General features: G+C 41.8%; 3 protein-coding genes across 15 annotated transcripts; all 3 read right to left on the bottom strand.

Annotated features, from left to right (window-relative positions):
* Window positions 1-214: 214 nt before the first annotated feature.
* On the bottom strand, window positions 215-2,178 carry LOC123042623 (uncharacterized). 2 transcript variants are annotated; one of them, XM_044465055.1, is made up of 3 exons: window positions 1,964-2,178; window positions 1,789-1,888; window positions 215-1,017 (listed from the first exon to the last, which is right to left on the bottom strand). In XM_044465055.1, the coding sequence occupies exons 2-3, from the start codon at window positions 1,870-1,872 to the stop codon at window positions 436-438; spliced, it is 666 nt and encodes a 221-aa protein (XP_044320990.1). In that variant the 5' UTR covers window positions 1,873-1,888; window positions 1,964-2,178; the 3' UTR covers window positions 215-435. The 2 variants fall into 2 exon arrangements, with proteins under 2 accessions (XP_044320990.1, XP_044320982.1); XM_044465047.1 differs by having other exon boundaries at window positions 217-1,017; window positions 1,789-1,893; window positions 1,964-2,174.
* Window positions 2,179-2,789: 611 nt separating this feature from the next.
* LOC123042556 (uncharacterized) lies at window positions 2,790-9,854 on the bottom strand. 11 transcript variants are annotated; one of them, XR_006418840.1, is made up of 10 exons: window positions 9,626-9,854; window positions 9,453-9,526; window positions 8,615-8,776; window positions 8,441-8,520; window positions 7,552-7,646; window positions 7,364-7,440; window positions 7,221-7,289; window positions 4,561-4,614; window positions 3,191-4,467; window positions 2,790-3,124 (listed from the first exon to the last, which is right to left on the bottom strand). XR_006418840.1 is itself a non-coding variant. In XM_044465007.1 (10 exons), exons 3-6 carry the CDS (start codon window positions 8,958-8,960, stop codon window positions 4,015-4,017), a joined length of 933 nt encoding a protein of 310 aa, XP_044320942.1. In that variant the 5' UTR covers window positions 8,961-8,966; window positions 9,453-9,526; window positions 9,626-9,706; the 3' UTR covers window positions 2,790-3,124; window positions 3,191-3,264; window positions 3,355-3,411; window positions 3,603-3,677; window positions 3,991-4,014. The 11 variants fall into 11 exon arrangements, 8 of the variants coding, with proteins under 8 accessions (XP_044320942.1, XP_044320949.1, XP_044320955.1 ...); XM_044465007.1 differs by lacking the exons at window positions 7,221-7,289; window positions 7,364-7,440; window positions 7,552-7,646 and having other exon boundaries at window positions 3,191-3,264; window positions 3,355-3,411; window positions 3,603-3,677; ... (1 more) ...; window positions 8,615-8,966; window positions 9,626-9,706; XR_006418836.1 differs by having other exon boundaries at window positions 7,364-7,646.
* Window positions 9,855-10,710: 856 nt separating this feature from the next.
* On the bottom strand, window positions 10,711-20,881 carry LOC123042542 (uncharacterized). Of its 2 annotated transcripts, none has more exons than XM_044464975.1 (3): window positions 20,664-20,881; window positions 20,479-20,549; window positions 10,711-13,361 (listed from the first exon to the last, which is right to left on the bottom strand). In XM_044464975.1, exon 3 carries the CDS (start codon window positions 12,451-12,453, stop codon window positions 11,092-11,094), a length of 1,362 nt encoding a protein of 453 aa, XP_044320910.1. In that variant the 5' UTR covers window positions 12,454-13,361; window positions 20,479-20,549; window positions 20,664-20,881; the 3' UTR covers window positions 10,711-11,091. The 2 variants fall into 2 exon arrangements, 1 of the variants encoding a protein (XP_044320910.1); XR_006418829.1 differs by lacking the exon at window positions 10,711-13,361 and adding an exon at window positions 19,643-20,193.
* Between the last annotated feature and the right edge of the window lie 2,290 nt (window positions 20,882-23,171).

Here is a 23,171-nt window from a genome sequence, read left to right as displayed (position 1 = left end):
CTTAGATTGTTCTTGACAGAGATTTTTTTGGTGAGCATTCATAGTACATGGCGTTGATATAGAAAAGGTATTTTGTTCGCTAGCTCGTGGGCTACTCAAAAGCGTACACAGTATGTGAGTAAATATGGTCATGGACCTCAATACATGGACAGTAAAGAGGTGGTTTAACTATGTATTCTTCTGAAAATAGCAGGAGAAAGGCAATTATTTACATAGAGAACAAGCGATGAGAAAGTGAGTTTAACCGTAGAGATAACAATGGAATTTAAAGTTTTACACTTCTTTTAGCCAAAGAGGCAGCAATGGAAGGCTACAATATGTATCTTACTTAGAGTGCTCCAAAAGCATCAATAGACCATGCTGCTTGATATGAAACAAAAGGAAGCTGTTCTAGTAAGCTTAGAAGCATCCTGGTGAGCGCATATTGACCGAAGTTCACCAAAAGCTATCTCTTGTAGTCTCCAGGCGCTGTTCAGACTTCATACTAATATAGCGCAGCCTCTCTATCAGTTTTTCAATGCTTGCAAGTGATGATTTCATAGCCCCTTTGGTGTTATCTTGCCCTTTCAAGTGTCGAGCAGTCGTTGTGTTTTGCATTTGAATAGAATATGAACTCATATATCTGACGGCGTAGTACCACCCTTTGCGTAGTTTTTTGATTGTCTTGTTCGCTGCTACTAACCATCTGACCAGATGCTTGACTTCATTTTCTAGCTTCTTGACATGGGTGTAGTGGTAGTCTCTTATTTGTCTGCCGTATGCATTTTCCATGTACCTAATAGCTGCGATAGCAGCACTGTCTTCCGCATCTTCATAGGCATGTAAAATTGCACCCGATATTGAGGTCGGAACAAGCAAACCATCAATCAATTGCAGCGAAGAATTGAAAGTAACCGTCACACGATTCTTGCTGCCTGGACATATCTTGTGATAGTAACTTGCAGAGGGCAACTTCAAAGCTTTTAGCATAAGGTCAAATATGTGGGCATAAGGAATTACTATCAGGTAGGCATCTTCCTGTGGAGCAAAAGTAATAGTATGTCAAATATCATGATTAGAAACCTGTAAGAATGATTGATAAAATAGTAACGATGTATTCTAAATGCATATACAACGCAAAATATAGTGCAGTATATTTTTTATGATGAACTGTCTATATGAATTCAAAAGCGTTTCACTGACTATATGTATTCCATCTCAATATGGAAGTAGTATTTCAAACATTTCCTAAAGGATAAGAGAGGGCAAGGAGAATTATATTTTTTCGAGTCTTCTGAGTTTGAAGTACAACATTGATTTGAAACAATTCACCCTTTCAAGTTTCTTTAGTTGACATGTCACTATTATGTCCGGATGACATAAATACGCTATGTGTCTCACATGGAATAAGTGCTACAGAGTGAAAAATCAATCTAAACATTCTCAGTAAGGCTTTAGCCACAGAGAAAGGGAATAAAGAGTGGCATGACCAGTACATTCAAAATGTAGAATAATAATGCTTTGCGCACTAACAACTTGCGAAATCTGACATCTCTAGGACCAAATAATGTGTAACAGAGCTGCATCAGATATTAAAGTGGCACATTCTAAAATCTGAAATATTTGTGGATTAAGTGTGATCAAGTGGCCTGGCACTTCCGAAAGATATAGAACATGCAGATTTGTGATGTACGTATGTAGATGTACTTTGTTTTCTTGGAGGCTGGTTGTTTCACGGAAAACGCTTGCACTGTTCATATGAAACTCTTCCTCTGAGAAATGAGTTACAATAGGGATTTAGAATGTTACCCCAGGTTCAGGTGTTCTTTTCCTCGATAATGCCGAGGCTGAAGATCCCTCGTCACATACAGCTCCAATGTCCATGTCGTCCATGCGTGATTTGTTGGATCTGAGCTGGAAGAAATAAATTGAGGTGAGGGGAAAGTGGAGAATGAGGGATCAATGAACCTGGGTGGTGAATTACCTTTGTTGCCACAGGCGTGGATGACTCTTGCTGCCGTCGCTGAGTAGGGGGGAAGGCTAGGTGTACGGCGAGGTGGAGGGGGGGAGGGAGAAGAGGCCTTGGAGGGGCTGAGGCGACGAGTGGGAGTGGGTGGAGCAGGTGTGAGAGGACCGAGGAGGCGGGGGCATCTTATCCTCTCGCCGGTGACGTGGCGGCGCCGGGCGCTGCGCCTGGTCCGGCGGGGACGAGCGGGGAGGAAGGGGTCTCGGTCGGAGGAACAGTGTGCGGGGAGGGAGATGAGGGGGAGGCCAGGCCAACTTGGCCTGTTGGGCTGGCGTGGCCCAGGGTGCAGGGGAAGATCCCTTTTCCTTTTCCGTTTTCCCATTTTTTTCTACTTCTTGTTTTCTTTTTTAGTGTACACATCCTACCTTTTATTTGATCTGCTTTCTATAGGGAGGTTGGCTATTGATTTCATGGTTGTAAGGAGGGCCATACCTAGCTAAATTTCATAATAACAGCGCGTGAGTTTGTCACGATTTGCTTGTCGACTGGCATCAGTATTAGGTTATTGAGAGCCTAAACCTTAGGATGAAATATTAAGTTTGTAAAGTTTACCATACAAGCATGGATTCTAAAGCAGGAAACATTACACTGGTAATTATAGATATGTTAAATAAATATTTTATAACAGATTTGAATGCCTTACAATGATATCCATAGAATATGAAAATAGCTTAGTTTGAATTTTAAATAAGGAAATGTATGACTGGGGGTTGACCATGGCTTTATGAGTGGCAAACACTGGTTTTTCAAATATGCGACAAACATAGTAATTGGCTATTGTGGGTACCTGGCTCTGGAACTTTAATCCACCTTGTTAATAGCAATCTGTTACTATGGTTTATAAAAGCATACAAATGATAAATAGATTGTAGAAGCATTTTTAGTAGATGAAATCATGAAAGTATAATACATTGATATAGAAGAGGTGTTCTGTTTGTTAGCTCATATAGGCTACTCAAAAGCGTACAACCAAGAGCTCCAGCATATACTACACGAACTAATAGAACTTGTGCTGTTGCTAATTGATCCCTTGGCATCTAAGCATTGGTGTCTTTTCGCTTGCTGGCAAACAAAGCCCTTCTTGCACCAACGCCATGCTTTCTTGTTAGGGTTCTGGCACTGAGAAGATAATTTGTGAGTTTTTGAGTGATAAGATATTGGAAATGTGTGCATGTAATCGCTTACCTAGAAGAAGGTAATTTATGAGTTGATGTTGTAGCTGACAGGAAGGGGCCATCGCCTTTGTTGTTCTCTTTGGGCTGCACATGGTCAGGACATGTTATTACACAGGTATTGAAAGCGCACTTGCAGCATGCATATAGATTAGCTGAAAAGGGGAAATAACTGACCTTATTGGCAACAGTGAAAAGTTCAGTGCAATGATGTTCATGTGGTGGGATTGACACCTATAATTCATTTGAGGTTTTTAAATATAGAGTTAAAAAGGCTGAAGTGAGAAGTTAGAAAATACATCCATTGGTTCATTGGTATTGTGCATCCTCTGTTTGTACCAGAAGTGGAATTACATGTGGTTGTAGTGGGATACGAAGTGCAGTTGAAAGACATATATCACGCTAAAACACAGGATATAACTGACCGTGTCTGCAACTGGAATAGGCTGTATAAACTATTGTTCAGTAGGCGGTGTTGACATTTGCAATGCAGCTGAGGGCTTTAAACACAGAGGCAAAGAAACATCAGGTAGGAAGACAGTGGAAAACATAAAATGCTTAGTAAAGCTGAGATTCAAGCCGTTGAATGAAATCAGTTTGTGCATAGAAGTTCTTAGATGAAAATGGTGGCGCGTGTTTTCAATACACAAAGGAAAAATTGTTCAATTTTCTCAGCAGCATAACAAAAAATTTAAGCTAAATCGTATGAGGTACATATCTGTACCATTTATATTTTTTAGAGGTTATTCACTAATTAGGAAGAACTAAGTAAAGAATAACTAAATTGCATGATGTAGAAGGTTCAGCCTATACCTATTGGTCTAGCTCTTCTGTTGCCTAGGGTTGCTGGATTGGCTTACGAACAACACTGTTCTCTTTAAGAGATGCTAATTCCCTCTCTAAGGAACCTATTTTTCTCTTTAGCTTGACTGTTTCATGCTCAAATATGTCTGACCATGACTTGGCTCTGACCACCTCTTTTTTGCACTTTTGAAGCTCAGGGAAATTCAGGTCATCGATAATTAGAATGCCTCCTTGCTGCATGTAATGCAGAGCAGTAGTACTCGCTGATTCATGAGCCGCGTTTGTTGTTTGGCAGTTGTGTCCAGCAAATATGGTTGTTTTAAACTGAGGAATGTTTTCATGTGCTGGAACATGTATTTCAACAGTGGCAAAGAAACTGTCATCATCTTCGTCATAGTGTACTGATTGGCTTGCTGTAACTCTAAGGGCATTTATGGATAACTGCAGCACGTGCTGCCTGCTGGCGGTGACCAGTGTTGCTGCAAGCTGTGGAACGAATAGTTAACAATGAAAAGGATTCCTTGAAGATGCTGCAGAAACGAGTAGGTGACAACAACAGGTTATGTCAGGCGATCTTACCTTCGGGAGCAGAGGCACGAATAAGTTGTCATCCATGGCGAGAAGGATTTGACTCTGCAGCGATAAGTGGTTAGCGAGGTTAGAAGGCAGTTGTTCACATACATTGGCCCATCAGGCTATAAGCAGGAGCAGGTAATTTTAGCCAATTGGCATAAGGTGAGACGGTATGAGCATCTAATAATAAAGTGCACAACAGTAAACATCTATAATGGAAACTCTGTGTGAAAGAATGATGATCTATAATAATAGCTAAGGATATGTTCTTTATGTATTTATCATAGTGGCAAAATATTATAATTACTTTATCTTTAGCCTAAATCACATAGTTTATAAGGTACAGGTGCATTTAGGATGTATAATTGCTGACAATTTATAACATTTCTTTTGACAGAGGTGGTAGGCTTTGGTGTGATTTTCGCCGATCTGTGTTATTTTTCCCTTGTAGGATGATGTAATTAGGTGACAGCGTGTGTTATTATAAACCGCAGATGAGACTGCTGAAAGGAAAGAGTTGGTAGAAGAGGCATGCACGGACTTTGTTTGACGCCGCCGCTTGCTCGTTGGATTCGAAAGGCATAACGTGGCATAATTATTTAGTTAGCACACATACCTACGTAACTAAATGTAAAAAAACATGGCATAACGCTGAGATAAACTTGGAAGCACAAGAATGCTATTAGACATATGATTTAAACACAGTAGAGCGTAGCGAAACAAATAAATAAAGCATGAACATCCAGCAGTAGATTTAGCATAATGGAGAGTGGCATGGTTCGATAGGACATATTACATCATTAGGTTCACATACACATATAGATCATTAAGGCTCAGCAGATAGATTTGGAAGAACCGACTGTGCCATGGTGCGATAGGATATATATTACATATGGCTATAGATAACTATATTAGTAGGGAGCAACAGCGGGCTCTAATGATGATAGCAGTGATCTAAAGATTCTTGCAAGGCTGTTAGAAGTGATCTTCAGGTACAACACAGAAATCAGTAGAGCAGTCCTTCGTTGTCGAAGATCTGCTCATCATCAAGTGAGGTTGGCAGGTCCTCATCATCGTCTGTTGACTGCTCCTGGCCATAAGGATAGACACCAGTTTCTTGAAGGTTGACCATGGCCTCATCAATGTACTGCTGAAGGTATTCGCAGTTGGCCTCTACATTGAGAAGAACATTATTGAGCTCCAGGTCATCTGGAGTAGAACCTGGGCTTAGACTGCTGTTGACCAGATGGTTAAGGTTGCTGACGATGGTCTGTTCCGTGCTCAAGGATCCATCCCATCCTTTGCTCAGGAGCTTGTTTTTGCCAAGGCTCTCTTTCAGCTCTTGTTTTAGAGATGCATTGTCCCTCTTTCATTGCCTTAAGCGGCCGACCCAATAGTACATTCGCCTTTTCCACAGTCCTTAGTTGATCATAATGGTAATCTTTTGGAACCACACCCTCGTAAGCATCCATGTACTTAATTGCTGCAGCAGCCACATAATCCCGAGCTTCTGCTAGATCCTGGTGCTGTGAGGTAGACAGGGAAACTTTGACAGGTGACCTCCCGAGCTTGATCTTGATTGGGTAAAAGGTAATGGTAACCTCCAGACGCGTGCCCTCTATTGGGCGCGCTGAGTAGGTGGCCGCTGGAAGGCCAACCTTCTCTAACATAGCATCAAGCAGAATCTTAGACGAGACTGGAACAGAAGCCATTGCTGGGACCTGACGCAAGCAAGACAAAATGTCACTGCTGAAAAATCTGGCTCTAAGTATAGGACCACCTGCAGGTCTATATGGGTAGGAAGAAGAAGGAAAAACGGTTGGCGAGGAGTTGTTTCTTCGGGTTGAATTTTGCAACGAGAAAAGTGATTCTAAGTAGATAAAGATGCCCAGGATCAATTTTCTATAATCTATATTAGACAGGGTTGCTGAAATGAAAGAAAACTATTAGGGAGACCTATCGTTTTCACCTAGTTTGTTTATATCGGGCAGGAAAAAGTTTAGGATAATCGAAAGCATAGGCTCAAGTAAACCTAGCAATGGTTGAAGAACTGAACCATATCTAAACTGAACCCACATGGGTAATTTCAGCAATCAAAACCAAACTGACCAACCTAATTGTTGAGCAGCACCCAACCCAAACTAAACTACTTACGATCTCCACCCAAACCGAACTAAACTATTGACAGGAACCATGGTTTTAGCTTATGGTTTGAGATCAGTTACCCACCACGCACGGTTGCACATGCCAACTCACCAAGTGCTAGTTCTAAGAAGCAGCAGCACGCTGGCGCCATCGACGAGCGGCTGAGACAAAACTAATAGTCCCAAGCTTTTAAAGTCGACTTCATTGTCTCCATCCAACCAATCTATAGAACTGGTTTTGGACCATAGTTTTTAATTAACTACGGGGAACCGAATTGTTTAGGCCCAGACCCAACCATAACTAACTCTTTCCACCATAAAACCAAAACAGACCCAACTGTTAGATGGCTTGGCCGATATGAACTTGAACCAATTTAACCCATAACAGAAAACCAAACCAATTTAACCGGTTAATCAAAAAACATTTCCAGATTTAGGCTCAAGCGCCTTTAGGTGCATTATGCATTGGTGCCTCAAAGGCAGTTACACGCTGAAGAAAAGTGGGCCGGAATAGGAGTTTACCTGCCGAGAGAGACGATGCTGACCGGTGGGAGAAGGGGCGCTGGTCAGGTCGGCAGAGAAATCGTGGATCTAGAACAAGCATGAGGGAAAAGGTATGAGAAAGGATCGGAGGGGAGTAAAACACAACGGTGCGGAAGGAATACCGTGTGGAAGAGTCAATCGGCAGCAGCCTTCGTGGCTTCCATGTTGAGCTTGGCGTCGGTGCTGCCGCAGGTTAGATCTGAGCAGGCGATGAGGAAGAGTGTGAGGAGATGGATGGATAAGACGATAGGAGAAGGAGAAGATGGATAAGGGCGTCTCGGCTGGTGGGGGCCCCGGAGGTGAGAGTTACCGTCATCGGGCCATAGGTAGGCTGCGGCTGGGCCGCACAGTTTTTTGATGGCCCGTGTATCATTTGGACAACCCACGAGCAGCGACACTTGTGACCTGTGAGGAGCCGAATATAAAGCGGCAGCGAACGGGTCCACTGAATCTTTTTCCTTTGTCCCTTTCTTCATTTATTATTTGTTTTTTCCTTGTTTTCTATTTTCTTCTACTGTTTTCTTCTACTTAAGCCTGGTAAGATATATAGTTAGGTTGAGCATGTAGGGTTTATGAGTGTGGTAGGGACAAGACTACCATCATAATTGCACATACCTAGGCCTAGAGATGCAACGGCCAAGGAAAAGCTGGGTGTAGGTTTATTCTAAACATGAAGAAAAGCTGGTGTGGGTTTATCCTAAACGGGATTTTCTTCTTTAGAGTAGGTATCTTAGTAAATTGAAATAGTCATGAGGTACAGAGGGCACACCAACAAAGGGTTAATAACGATATCCATAGAGCATGAAAATAGCCTATTTCAGATTATAAATAAGGGAATGTATGATTGGGGGTTTCCAAACACTTGGTTTACAAACATGCGACAAACATAGTAACAGGCTATTCTGGGCACTTGACCAATCGTGTGAAAACAGCAATGGCAAAGCAGTTTTCACTTGTCTTTGTGGACATGGCTTTAGTTGTTAGATCCAAATCAGCGAAGTGCAGCCTCCATGGCGTTAGCATGTGCAATCGCAAGAGCATCATCATCAACATTAGTGGACGCAGATCCATGTGGCATGGGCAACTTAATTATTAGGAATTCTGCTAGAAGAAACCATGGAAAATAAAGAAGAATCTAAATTTGGTAGAAATACTAATAGCAGAAGAAAGAGAGGATTTAGGGAAGTTGGCGTTATGACCTGCCCATAATCTTTTTCCCGCCAAACAAGGATATGTGCATGGGGCAGACTCCTCTTGTGGAAGTCCACGGAGTGGAGGACTGGAAAACAAGAGGGCAAGTGAAGAACAGGGAAATTAAGATGCATGGAGAAGAAAAAATTAAGGAAACCAAGGGAAGACACTGGCTACATTACCAGTAACTACAAGCCCAAACACCTGTCCGGCCTTAATTTTTTCCACGTACTCAAGGAGTTTCAGTTGATACACTTGAGCAGTAAAATCAGCCTCATCGACCGCCTGTTGTCCATGCTCAAGACCCTGAACTATCTCAGGCCAGTTTGGATCATACGTGAAGTCTGTGAATATATCAGGTGAGCCATGGACACGTGAAACAGCGACAGCATCATGGAAGTTTTCAGTCATGCAGCGAAGTTTGCCCGCATAAGATGCTGGCATTATATTTTTCTTGTTAACCTCAGACTCGGTAACTCTATCAAATCCATTAGCATCAGCAACATACTGGTGATTTTCAGTGTTCATGTTGTCCTAGAGATTTTTACAGGATGTTAGTTGAGAAGTGAGAATATCATGCAGTGGTGTAATGGTGTTTCATCGAAGGAAGGAATGCACATGCACGAGGTAAATAGCAAGCAGAGATGACAGGATAGCAATCAATCTATGGTTAATATAAGCAGATGAATCTTCTATATGTATAGATGGATGAAGCAAAATGTGCGGTGCTTGCTGAGTAACAGTCGATTCAGTAGCTGCTATATGTAACTTTATGAGCATGAACAAGCCAGGGAAATAAAGAATTTGCTACAGTATAGGAAAACCATGAACTCGAGCGGAGTGCTTTGGTCACCTAGACAAAGTCAAGGCTAAATATCAGGCTATTTGACTGAGCCAGTGAATAAACAAGGGTTTCTCTCATTTTCATACACCGTTGATAATCTTTAATGTAACGAAGGCAAGCACAGGCGCATTAAACGGTGGAGCGAGATAAGCTGAATCTGAGATCTACAAAAATACCTCTACAGGCAGAACGGACGGGGCAACAAGCGATAGAAATTGCCGTCAAGGAAGACAGAAAGGCGGACGAAAGTCTGCAGATTGAAACAAATAGTAAATTTACAGGAAAGTAAGGAGGGCTAGAAATCTGGTGCTGCAATGATAAGAGAGCATCGAAGAAGGGACGAACTCACCCGAAGCAGAGATGATTCGGTTTCGGTTGGTCTGAAGGAGAGGATAAGGCAGATGGAATGGACCTGGTAAAAAGGTTGTATTTGTCATGAGGTTCCTAGCCCATGGAATAATGGGCCTGCATATGGGCTGGCGGGTCGAACCTTTATATATATGCTGAAGTTTATGTAGGTGCCCTTTTTGTTTTGTGGGCGTGAGCGAATGTGTGCTTGCAGAGTACGAAAATAGATGTGATTTATTATAGGGCTAATCATTAGTTTTATAGGACACGTATTATATCGCGAGTCTAAACTAATAGAAGTATCCGATGTATGTAGAACATACTCTGTGTGTGTGGAAATAATGGGCATAAAAATATTAAGTTTTCAAAAATGTTAATCATGGATTTTTAAAAACTAAGCGTGCATATAAAAAATGTCCCGGATGCAGAAGAAAAGTTAATGTGTATGTAAAAAGCAGCATAAAAAATATATGTGTTAGAAATCAGTAATCATGTATATGAAAAAAATAAGTGTATATATTAGAAATTCCTACTGCAAAAAAATGTACAATTTTCATGAAAAGTTATACATTAAGAAGTATAAGTTCTAAAGTATCTTAATCATGCATTTGCAAAAAATTAATGTGTATACAAAAATATTCCTGATGTATACAAAATATGTACAATGTGTATGGAAAACGTAGACATGGAAAAAAAATCAGATTTTCTAATCATTTTTTTGGGAAAAACAAAAACTGTATATGTGTAAATGTTCTTGGTATATAGAAAAAATGTGCAAGGGAAACCAATGGAAAAGAAAAAGCACAACAAAGAAACAAAGATAAATTGAAGAAAACCGAAGAAGGAAAGAAAGGGAATAAAAAAATCAAGTAATAATGAAAGAAATACAAATAACTGGACTGCTTATTTTTTATTTGGGCAGCCTTTTTGCATCATAAATTGTATGAAGGCACTAAGAATGTAAGTTAAGACTGAAGATAACATGTGAAAAACAAAACATTTCCTCAGTAATGAATAATCAGGTGGATCACCATTCTGTAATTTCTACTGCAGTACGCATATATCAGTTATATATTAGAGGGAAAATACTTATATTGGAAGGGTTCAAAGAAGTGTAATTAAAATCCAGTACCGCGCATGTGAATTTTAAACAACACAACATCTGTTTTGCGAAATGGGCTGGTTAATTAAAAAGGAAGATCGATAAGGAAGAGTTATCCTTAGGAGGGCAGCCCTGGAGTGGCATAGGTAGAACATAAAAAGAAAAAGATACGCGAGGGAGAAGTAGTAGGCAGCAAGCGACAGATTGCATGGTGCAAAAGCGTAGACATAGTAATCTGACTTCTACTTATTTACAGAAACACGTAAATAATGAAGGCTGCCCAGTTGAGGTAGATATGCCGGCACTGTGATCTGAGCTCCTAAAGCATGGTGATATTAGCGGATAATAATTCTTGCATGGTACAACTACAGAGGAACCTGGAGATCTTGAACAGGTGACTGCTCCATTGTTAATCCATTTGGAGCAGTCCAAATAGATATGACCTCTGGAATATTTTTGTTTTCATTTGCCCACATGGCACAGTCATAGAACCAAACATCAGGAGAATCATCAACTTGATGGCTGCTGTTTTGTAACATACAGTGAGGGCTCAGTATGTCTTTAATTATAGCCGGGGTGTAAAACTCAGTTGGCAGCCCTATAACTCTTATTTGTTCTTTTCGAGAGAGGCTAGAAGATACAGCTCCAGCAGATGTTGACCATTTCTGAACTAAGAACGCACCAAAAGGTAGATGGATTCCAGCAGCATCAGTAGACAACGTGTGAAACAAAGTTGTAGTTATTGGCCCTTGGAAATATACAAGGTATTTGAACCTGCCAACTTGCTTGACTATGGCTTTTCCAGGACACTCAATCTGCATTTGCTGCAAACAGCGTGTTAACTTATCCTCTGTGATAATTTTTCCCTCGTCGCAAGACGTCAGGAGGAATGATGATTCCAATATCCGCATTTGGTCAGCTGGTATGTCAACATCATTTAAATATGAATGGGAAACCATTCCTTTCTTTAGTGCTTGCAAGAAAGAAGGAATCCTCCTGTGTGTTCTTTGAAGAGACTTGTTATGAGGAGTTCCAATATTAATTCTGTCAACACCAATACAAAATGTCTCTGTGTTCTTGTGGCCACTGCTTTGGTTTCTTCCTTTGTCATACTTGCTGGAGACATGAACAAGTATATACCATGGGAATGGCACAGCAGTTCTAACAGCCCATGCCGTGCAATTTACTGAGCGAAGCTTGCAAAAGCTGAGATTGGCTTGACTAACATTCTCAACAATGCAATGTGGCTGCAGGACACGCTCAATTGCTCTTCTCGTCCAAAGATGTAACGGCAAACCATAGATCTTTACCTTTAGATGTGCACTCATTGTCTCCATCATTTCCTCAATCTGAAAATCGTACAATATTGCTTCCATTGGCACACCAACATTTTTCACAAGGTAACATAGAACTTCAGTCCCATCTAGTGCCATGGTCACTCCACTGGACAGAACCACACGTGCATAAGCTGTTTTTGTCACATTCATTAAATCTCGCACCAACCAGGATGCGTTCTCATATGGAGGATACATATATGGTTGATATGGCAGATGAAGATGTTCCAAAATGAGGGGCGTGACGTGGTGCTCATCCATAGGCAATCCATCCCACCGTGCTAGTATGTAGTGGGAACACAGCTCCACAACCTCTCTGGTCTTGTGTTCTACTGCGCTTATAAAACCTTGTGAAGAAGAAATATTATCAATCATGTATCTCTCTGTTAACATCCACTCGCTCAATTGATCGGCTGTGGTAGCAATAAATGTGTTAGGAAGTTAGAAAGATGAAAAGATATGTATGCCTGCTCAAATGGCACTTGGTGTAGCATTAGTAAATGCATACACCTGTGGGTAGGTCGAAAGGCCAGGATTTGTTCTTCTCCATGAGATGCTCTCTGGTAACACTGAATCGATGGGTGAAGAGGGTTGTTTTTTATCTGTTGATGAACAAGGAGAATTGAGTAAAAAGGGAAAATAGTTATCTGTATATTACGCTAGCAAATGTTCATTGATTTGATCTTGGAAGATTAAAGAAAATGAATGTATGTTCATAGCGGAGATATTGAAAGGAAGAATCACAGCGGATGAAACCATAGGCGTAGCACAGATAAATAACACTGTCTTAACACGAGGACATAGACTTTACACTTATACATGTCCAGATTGAAGTTTAGAAAGGATAAAGATTTCTAGGTCGAAGCTATGAGTAGACAGCTTCACATCTTATTTAAGCAACCTAGGAGACTAAACACAACAAACACACAGCCGCTTCCTAGCGGTGAAGCCATACATATACAGTTTCACATGTCAACGAGACAGTTCAGCAGGCTCAATATGACGCTCATGGGGATGGGGCACAGTCATCATCCATGTGGTGATGAATATCATCGGCTGAATCTTCATCTGAGTGACCATTGTAGCTCTGTTCAGGCACTTCATCATCTGAGTACATGCCTTTTTCCCCTAGGAACTTTGATGTCGTAGTTGTAGAGCTTTGAAGTGCGACAATTGAACTGTGAATCTCCATGATAGCTTGCTTCATATTAGAAACACACATTGAGGTAGCAGGGTCAAAGAAGACGGCAGCAAGGTCTTGGATTTTGTTTGATGCATTGCGCACTTGCTCCACATAGTTGCTGTTGGAATATTAGGCAAGTTCATGATTAATTCCAGTAAATAATTCATGACTAGAAGAGATACTAGCATGCAATAATCTAGCAAACTAGAAGAACAGCAAGACATGCATAACAGCAGCAAGCACGTAACAATAGCTGTAGAAACAGACATGAACAAAGGATGTTGGACGTATTGATCGTTAGCTATTATGGGTGCGACAGTGTTGATGACGATGTTGGCGACGATCTGCTGCTGACGGCGATGAATACGACGATGAGTAGCACCGCCCGACTTGGACGGAAGACGACCCGTGATGACGAATTTGAGCAGTCGCGCACAGCGCTTCCCAAAAACCTAATTCTTCCTTTTCCGGTGCAGGATCGCAAAGACGAACGGTTCCGGAGACCTGCTCTCCCACGCGCCGATGCACGCCGGCGTTTGGGATGGAGTAGACTATGATGGCGGCGCAAGTTGTGAGATGAGGCAAAACCCTAGGTGTTTTTCAGTGTGTCTCTGGCCGCAGCCGGTAGCTGTATATATATTAGGACCAGAGGCGGTATTGTGTCGCGACCACAATCCCAAACCGACTCGGTTTCTAATTCGTATACTTACCGGACAAGAAATCAAAAACTTGTCTGCCAAGAGATAAAAAAACGGCAAAAGGAAGCTGCGCTCCTGCAAGGAGACGGACCGGATTTCGGCGGACCATTCACGCGCATGTCGCATGTACGCGCCGCCTCGCCTCGCCCAGGCCAGGCCAGGCCAGGCGAGGCGAGGCGAGCGAGCGCGCGCGTGTGGTTTTCCCTTTCTCTTCTCACACACCACTTAGAGTGATGGAGAGAACCCACTATATAAAGAGGTCCAACTCTTCTTCAACTTCCAAGGTGGGACTAAACTTAGCACCACCACTTGCCATTTTACACATGGGCTTTGAGATTTCAGAAATTGCTATGGGCCTAGCCCATTAATTCTAACAATCCCCCACTAGATCTCAAATACCCATTTAGAGATTTGCCTTCTCTCACCACTTGTTTAATATACCAGTGTTTCAGCAGAGACTGTTAAGTTGAACTTCTGCCTAGAGCTTTAAGCTACATCCATTCACAACTTAACAATGGACTATGCCTTGAATTGCTAGTTTTGTGTGAACAGGTTTCACTCAAAGTCTTAACCAGTACCTGACCGCCAGTAGGCTACCCCGCGGTTTGGAGCTTATACGTCATACTCCCTGGTCTCTTCGTGAGTTTACTAGAGATCACCCAAATCTCATAGACTGCGACGTTTACAGTCAAAACTCATATAGGTGTGTTCTTTCAAGACTGCTCTGTAGGACAGCATCTTTGCTAATTATAGCCAATAGAACCACATTAAGGCATGTTGCCGACCTGCCTTACAGATCTGAGCCTTACAGCTCTGAGAGTTTTGCATCTTCACTTGGAGACGATCATAAGTTATTACTCTCCTCAGTTAACCAATAGCTTGTTCTTCCCAGATCCTAATTCATGGGATCTCCGATCACAAAGGTTGGGTTACTACTATGGTGTAACATCTATGGGTCTCATACCCATATCCCTCGATGCAATATCTATCACATTTCGTGATAGTCCCTTTGTGAAGGGATCTGCCAGGTTTTTGTCTGTTTGTATATACGTAACAGTTATTACTCCGGAGTTTCTCAACTTCCTGACAAACTTCAAACGTCTTTTCACGTGTCTTGATGACTTTGCATTATCTTTAGAATTGTTCACTTTAGCGATAACTGTTTGGTTATCACAATTCATAAGAATAGCCGGTACAGGTTTTTCAACAACCGGCAAGTCCATCAAGAGCTCACGCAGCCATTCTGCCTCAACAGTAGCTGTGTCCAAAGCAGTTAATTCTGCTTCCATAGTTGACCTCGTCAATATGGTTTGCTTACAAGACCTCCATGACACTGCGCCACCACCATGAGTAAATACATACCCACTTGTTGCGTAAAGTACATCAACATCGGAGATCCAATTTGAATCACTATATTCTTCTAGCATAGCAGGATGCCCTAAATAAGTAATTCCGTAACTCATAGTACCTCTCAGATAGCGCAAGACCCTTTCTAGTGCATGCCAATGATCATCACCCGGGTTGGACATGAACCTACTCAGTTTGCTCACAGCAAAAGAGATATCTGGTCTTGTAGCGCTAGCTAAGTACATGAGTGAACCGACAATTTGACAGTATCTTAATTGATCTCTCGTTTCTTTCTTGTTCTTTCTGAGTGTCACGCTGGGATCATAAGGTGTTGGAGAAGGCTTGCTATCCATAAAACCGAATCGGTTCAAGACCTTCTCAACATAGTGAGATTGCGTTAATGTAATCCCACTCTCATCCTTAATAAGTTTGATGTTTAGAATTACATCCGCTTCTCCCAGATCTTTCATGTCAAAACTTTTTGATAGAAAAGACTTGACCTCATTAATTGCATTAATGTTTGTATCAAAGATCAGTATGTCGTCCACATACAAACATAATATGACACTATTGCCCCCACCATGGCGATAGTAAACACACCTATCAGCCTCGTCAATGACAAATCCTGCAGAAGTCAAAGTTCTTTCAAACTTCTCATGCCATTGCTTAGGTGCCTGTTTTAGACCATACAAAGATTTTAACAACTTGCACACCTTTCTCTCTTCACCCTTTACCACAAACCCGTCAGGCTGATCCATATAGATCTCCTCTTCCAACTCTCCATTGAGAAAAGTTGTCTTTACATCCATTTGATGAATGATAAGACCATAAGAGGCAGCCAAGGAAAGTAACACTCGAATGGTGGTCATTCTAGCAACGGGTGAATAGGTGTCAAAGTAATCTTCGCCTTCTTTCTGAGTGTAGCCCTTGGCCACTAGCCACGCCTTGTACTTATCAATAGTACCATCGGGCTTTAGCTTCTTTTTGAACACCCACTTACAGCCCACAGGGTTACAACCATATGGTCTATCAGTTAGTTCCGAAGTTCCATTAGAAAGAATTGAGTCCATCTCATTATGAACAGCTTCTTTCCAATCATCTACATCCGGAGATGCATATGCTTCTGCAATCGTCTTGGGTGTGTCGTCCACAAGGTATACAATGAAATCATCACCAAAGGATTTTGCAATCCTTTGTCTCTTGTTCCTTCTAGGAACTTCATTGCTATCCTTCTCAAGGACTTCCTCATGTGTTTGTTCGAAATATTCATCAGTTGTACTAGATTCAGGAATTATCTCAGAAGAAAATCTAGCAATGCTATGCATATCTTTCATAGGAAATATGTTCTCAAAAAATGTTGCATCACGAGATTCCATTATAGTATCAACATGCATATCAGGTACTTCAGATTTTACCACTAAAAACCTATAAGCAATGCTCCGTTGAGCATACCCTAGAAAGACACAATCCACTGTCTTTGGTCCAAGTTTGCATTTCTTAGGAATAGGAATATTGACCTTTGCCAAACATCCCCAAGTGCGCAAATAAGAAAGTGATGGTTTTCTCCCAACCCACTCCTCATAAGGGGTTTTCTCTTTATTATTGTTGGGAACTCTATTCAGGACATGACATGAAGTCAATAGAGCCTCCCCCCACCATGCCTTAGATAAACCAGCAGTGTCTAACATGGCATTCACCAAGTCAGTCAATGTGCGGTTTTTCCTCTCGGCCACTCCATTTGATTGAGGTGAATAAGGAGGCGTCCTCTCATGAATAATACCATGTTCCTCACAAAATTCATCAAAAACTTTTGGAAAATACTCTCCACCACGATCGGACCTAAGACGCTTGATCTTTCTCTCTAGTTGATTTTTAACTTCAGCTTTATAGATTTTAAAGTAGTCTAATGCTTCATCTTTAGTTTGCAACAAATAAACATAGCAAAATCTAGTCGCATCATCAATCAAAGTCATGAAATATCTCTTTCTACCTTTTGTCAACACACCATTCATCTCACAAAGATCAGAATGTATGAGTTCTAGAGGTGCCAAGTTTCTCTCCTCGGCAGCCTTATGAGGCTTTCGAGGTTGCGTAGATTGCACACAACTATGGCACTTAGAACCTTTGGCAACTGTGAAGTTCGGAATTAAACTCATGCTGGATAGCCGAGACATTAAACCAAAATTAATATGACATAAACGAGAGTGCCAAATACTTGCATCATCATTAACACTAGCACAAATTTGGTTTATTGACTTATTGCAAAAATCTGAAAGAGAAAAGCGGAACAAGCCTCCGCACTCATAGCCTTTTCCTATAAATTGTCCAAATCTTGACACGATTACTTTATTGGACTCTAAAACTACCTTAAAACCATCTCGACATAGAAGGGAGCCGCTAACTAGATTCTTGTTCATAGTAGGGACATGCTGCACGTTCCTTAGTTGCACGATCTTTCTCAAAGTAAACTTCAGATCCACCGTGCCAATGCCACGAACAGAAGCATGTGACCCATTCCCCATTAAGACGGAAGAATCCCTTGCAACCTGATAAGAAGTAAAGAGGGAGATGTCAGCACACACATGAACGTTAGCACCCGAATCAATCCACCACGAAGATGATTGAAATACTGAAAGCACAATAGATAAATTACCATACCCATCAGTATTGCTAGCGGTCACCATGTTGACAGTCTTGGAGCTTGTTTTCCCTCTGCGGTCTGCACGTTCAGGGCATTCCTTGGAAAAGTGTCCAGGCTTCCCACAGGCATAGCACTCTAGCTCAGCCTTGTTGAACTTCTTCTTCTTGAAGGTAGTAGTCTTGGTAGGCTTGTTGGAAACAGGTTTGGTCTTCCCTTTGTTCTTGTTCTGTGGGTACCTCTGCACCATGTTAGCAGTAGGCTGAACCTCGCCTCCTTTTTCAGTGGTATCTTTAGCCCGAGCTTTTTCTCCAACATCAAGAGATGCAATCAAATTTTTCAACTGATATCTCCTGTCTCTTATGCTTCAGAGTTGTGGCGAAATTCCTCCATGAAGGAGGCAACTTTGCAATCATGCACCCAGCCACGAATTTGTCGGGTAGAACACATTTAAGGAGTTCAAGTTCCTTCACAATGCACTGTATCTCATGAGCTTGTTCAACCACAGAACGGTTATTCACCATCTTGTAGTCATAAAAACTCTCCATGATGTACAGTTCACTGCCTGCATCTGTTGCACCGAGTTTTGCATTCAGTGCATCCCACAGAATTTTTCCGTCGTTTATGTGCATGTACACATCACACAAACGGTCAGCAAGAACACTCAGAATGCATCCCACAAACATAGTATTGGCTTCCTGGAATTTTCTCCGATCTTCGTCGATCATTCCCTCTGGAGCACCAACACTAGCGTGGAAAACTTTCAGAGCAGTAAGCCAGAGCGTGGTCTTCACCTGCCACCTCTTAAAGTGCACACCGGTAAACTTATCCGGCCTCAGTGCATCAGCGAATCCAGCCATAGTTAACTCAGGAAATTGCCTATAATTAGGTTTTTGGATTGTTGGAATATTAGGCAAGTTCATGATTAATTCCAGTAAATAATTCATGACTAGAAGAGATACTAGCATGCAATAATCTAGCAAACTAGAAGAACAGCAAGACATGCATAACAGCAGCAAGCACGTAACAATAGTTGTAGAAACAGACATGAACAAAGGATGTTGGACGTACTGATTGTTAGCTATTATGGGTGCGACAGTGTTTATGACGATGTTGGCGACGATCTGCTGCTGACGGCGATGAATACGACGATGAGTAGCACCGCCCGACTTGGACGGAAGACGACCCGTGATGACGGATTTGAGCAGTCGCGCACAGCGCTTCCCAAAAACCTAATTCGTCCTCTTTCGGTGCAGGATCGCAAAGACGAACGGTTCCGGAGACCTGCTCTCCCACGCGCCGATGCACGCCGGCGTTCGGGATGGAGTAGACTACGATGGCGGCGCAAGTTGTGAGATGAGGCAAAACCCTAGGTGTTTTTCGGTGTGTCTCTGGCAGCAGCCGGTAGCTGTATATATATTAGGACCAAAGGCGGTATTGTGTCGCGACCACAATCCCAAACCGACTCGGTTTCTAATTCGTATACTTACCGGACAAGAAATCAAAAACTTGTCTGCCAAGACAAAAAAAACGATAAAAATAAACTGCGCTCCTGCAAGGAGACGGACCGGATTTCGGCGGACCATTCACGCGCATGTCGCATGTACGCGTCGCCCCGCCCCGCCCCGGCCAGGCGAGGCGAGCGAGCGCGTGTGGTTTTCCCTTTCTCTTCTCACACACCACTTAGAGTGGTGGAGAGAACCCACTATATAAAGAGGTCCAACTCTTCTTCAACTTTCAAGGTGGGACTAAACTTAGCACCACCACTTGCCATTTTACACATGGGCTTTGAGATTTCAGAAATTGCTATGGGCCTAGCCCATTAATTCTATCAGTTGCATGCTTCTTTAGTTATCTGCTTGATGGTTTTGCTGTGCTGGTTGATTTCATCTGACTGTTCTAGCAACCTGGCTGATACTCTTGTGTGTGCCATCTTCATTTGCTCTAGCTGATAATAGTTATAGTCCACAAGCACCTTACCCTCTTTGTTCTGCATGTATTCGATGGCCTTCTCGGCTGCATGATTCATTGATGCTACCCCATTGCGACATATACGGCTTGATAATTTTGTCCGGTGCGCTGAAGCATGGTACCGTGCTTTTGTGCGGTGAAACTGAATCTCTGTTCTAAATCGATCTTGTGGAAGATGATGCACAAAGTACACTGGTTTAGGGAGACCGAGTTTCATGAACATTGCTTCAGCCAGTGATGTGCTGGATAGCTCAACCAACTCCATGAGAATAGATCCACAAGATACACTCAGAGGGCTGGCAGAAGGTATAAACACAGCTTCCATTAATAGTAAGCACTGAGCTTTAGATCATATATATGCACTAACAATTAAAGAACTTTGTACTGAACCTATGGGAAAACAGAATTTTAGTATCATGAGGACATCGGGAGAGCCAAGCATGTACCAGGACAGGAAACGAAACTTATCAGACCATTCCTCCAACCGATTTTATGTGCATAAGAAAATAATAAGAAAGCATTTATATGGACAGCGTATTGTAAAGCAAGAGTACGGCTGGAGTTAAAGTATAAGAAAATACCTTGGTAATTAGATTTGTCCTGGGTGGAGGATCTTGTTGCCCTTGGTGAGCATCAGAACAGATGAAGGGATCTAAGATGCAAGAAATCAAAACGAGTCAGAGAGAGAGAGGGATGGGGATTTCTCCAGCCAGAAACACCACGGGGGAATGAGAAGGAGGGAGCGAGAGGTTTTCATGAGGATTACCTACAACTTGGCTGGCTGGGAGCTCCTCTGCTTGCGGGGGATCCACGCGACCGCGGGTACAGTGCAGGTAGAGAGCAGACGAGGGTGAGCGGACGAGGGTGAGCAGATGTGGGAAGGAGATAAGAACGGGGAAGCAGACAGGACTATTTTTTTTGAGCAATAGGATAAGGTTGGGTGGATGTGGCAGGCTAGAAGAAGGGACTCGGTTATGGATCGATAGGAATGCCATTGGGCCATATAGTAATATTAGACAATATTGCAATATATTGGTACTATAAAGTATAAGGATAAAGACGAATAATATTTTACATTATAATATATATAGTTCATATTTTAAATATAGTTGAAACACAGCGATTAGTTATAAAAATAGTCTGTAGAATGTAAGGTTGATAATAGATTAAGGTTATATAATTTTGTGTGTTATTATAATCAGTAGAATAATTAAATTGAGTGTACATTTATTTGATGTTTAGATACGGTAATTGCTGTATTGTGATAAATTAGTAAGAGGTACAAATAATTTATCTATTGTACAGATATAGAAACATTAGAATAAGTTTTTCTCATAATTAATTATATGTTTATAGTATATAAATATAATTGTATGAAAATCCTTGCAGGGGGTGAACATGCATTCTATGCTCGTGTTGTGAGGTAACTAATATTGATCTTATTAAAGGAGTGAGGACTTAAAAATTAGCGCCGCATTTGATGTGATCTTAGATAAACCTACAACCTCTGATACAACACAAGGCGGAGCTTGTGCGCTCGAGGTAGGAGCGGACATGGATGAGGAGAAACTACAGGAGCTTGTCCTTCTTTGGGACAGGACGTCAACAAGCATGCTCAGCACGGACTACAGGAAGTATGCAAGCACCAGAATGGCATTGTCTTTGACAGAGCAACTCTTGCAAAATGGAGAAGCAATGTAGAGCGCGGAGCATAGGCAGGCTCAAAGGCGAACCCACCACCTTGCTCGGACGTTTAGTTAGTTCAACGGAATGAGTGGTTAGTTATTTAGGTGATCCTAAGGGTGTGCACTCTTGCAAGTAATACATTGTAAGAATGGTATGGGGAAAAAATAAATGAACAACAGAAATCAAGCTTTGTGAAGGACCGGGACATGACAGGCAGCGAGCATACGGATCTACTTAAATCTAAATAGGAAGGATGAGCTGCATAAGTGCTGGGAAAAACACCTGGTAGCAGGTAATAACCAGTCAAGGACACAAGGAAAATGAAGTAAGGATGATACTATCTGTTCTGAATATTAAGATGTCATAGCTTTTAATTCCTAATGCTTGTACTGACACAGAGAGAAGAGGAAAACAAGATTTGAATGATGCAGTGCTGCAGCTCATCAACTGGAAAAATTAGTATGTCTGGCAATGTGAGATAAACCAGTAAAGGACAACCATTTTTAGATCATCAAGCCCAGCAGTAAATGAAAATCACAAGCAAACACACATAATGTAGCAACAACGGTAAGATCTAGATAAAGCAGGATATCCCAGCGGCATTTACAGAGAGCAGAAAGTGTCATGCGAAGGAGGATAAGGTAGGAGGGGATAAAGGTGATATTTACAATGCATAGTAGCTGGTCTTTTTAATGGCTTAGATAGAGGAATTGTTACGGCAGTGGCTTGACATATGTCTGTAGGTGTCAAAGCCTTGCCTTACAAAGACGCACACAATATATCAACTGCATGTCCAAAAGTGTGCTGAGTTGACGACCTTCATATCTGCTGTCTAGATCGTTCTTGTGGTGCAGCAAAGTCGAAATCTCTCGTCAGCAACACAACCATCCAGCGGTAAATGTAGCTTGATAAGTAGATAGAACGCAGAAGTAGCCCTGAGGAGAACAGAAAGCACAAGCTTTGTATGATTAAATTTCATCCACCATGGTAACATGAAAAAGCGAACGGAAAGCACGCTAGTCATACCGTATGTACATATCTAGTGCAGTTCATGGAAGAACTACTGTCTTGCCTTCTTTGGAGCGCCAGTCCCCTTTGCAACAGGGTTTGCCCTGAGTTTTGTCCATTGGCAAAACGAAGAGGCGTGTTAGCAAGTATAATTGCATTGAAAAGGACCCAAAGGCATAGAATGCAATAAAAACAACAAGGTCATAAAGATTAGGCAGATGAAATGGACGATGCCATAAATAAGCAAAAAGGAAACCAAACGCTAACACACAGCTAATTCCACTGTATGGTTCATCAACTCGAGTTCACGAATCAAGTTATCTTGCATGGGACAAGGAAAATGGCATGTGCATGTAGTAATGTAAAGTAAGGAGAATGAAGTCACATTCTATGCTAAAGGCACTGAATATAACAATTGTGAATTTTAACCTTTTGGTTATAGACTGGACAATAGGAACGCCCTTTGAATCCTCAGCAGCTGTAGCTCCGGTTTCCTCGCCAATCTGTTGAGTTTAGCAGCATTAAATTCTATTGAAAATGAAGCTTTGTCTGCACAGAAGCAGAAACATATTTGCATAGT

The sequence above is a fragment of the Triticum aestivum genome, chromosome 1A, assembly GCF_018294505.1.
Source record: "Triticum aestivum cultivar Chinese Spring chromosome 1A, IWGSC CS RefSeq v2.1, whole genome shotgun sequence".
In the NCBI taxonomy this organism is placed as follows: domain Eukaryota; kingdom Viridiplantae; phylum Streptophyta; class Magnoliopsida; order Poales; family Poaceae; genus Triticum; species Triticum aestivum.
This window is presented reverse-complemented; position numbering and strand designations above follow the sequence as displayed.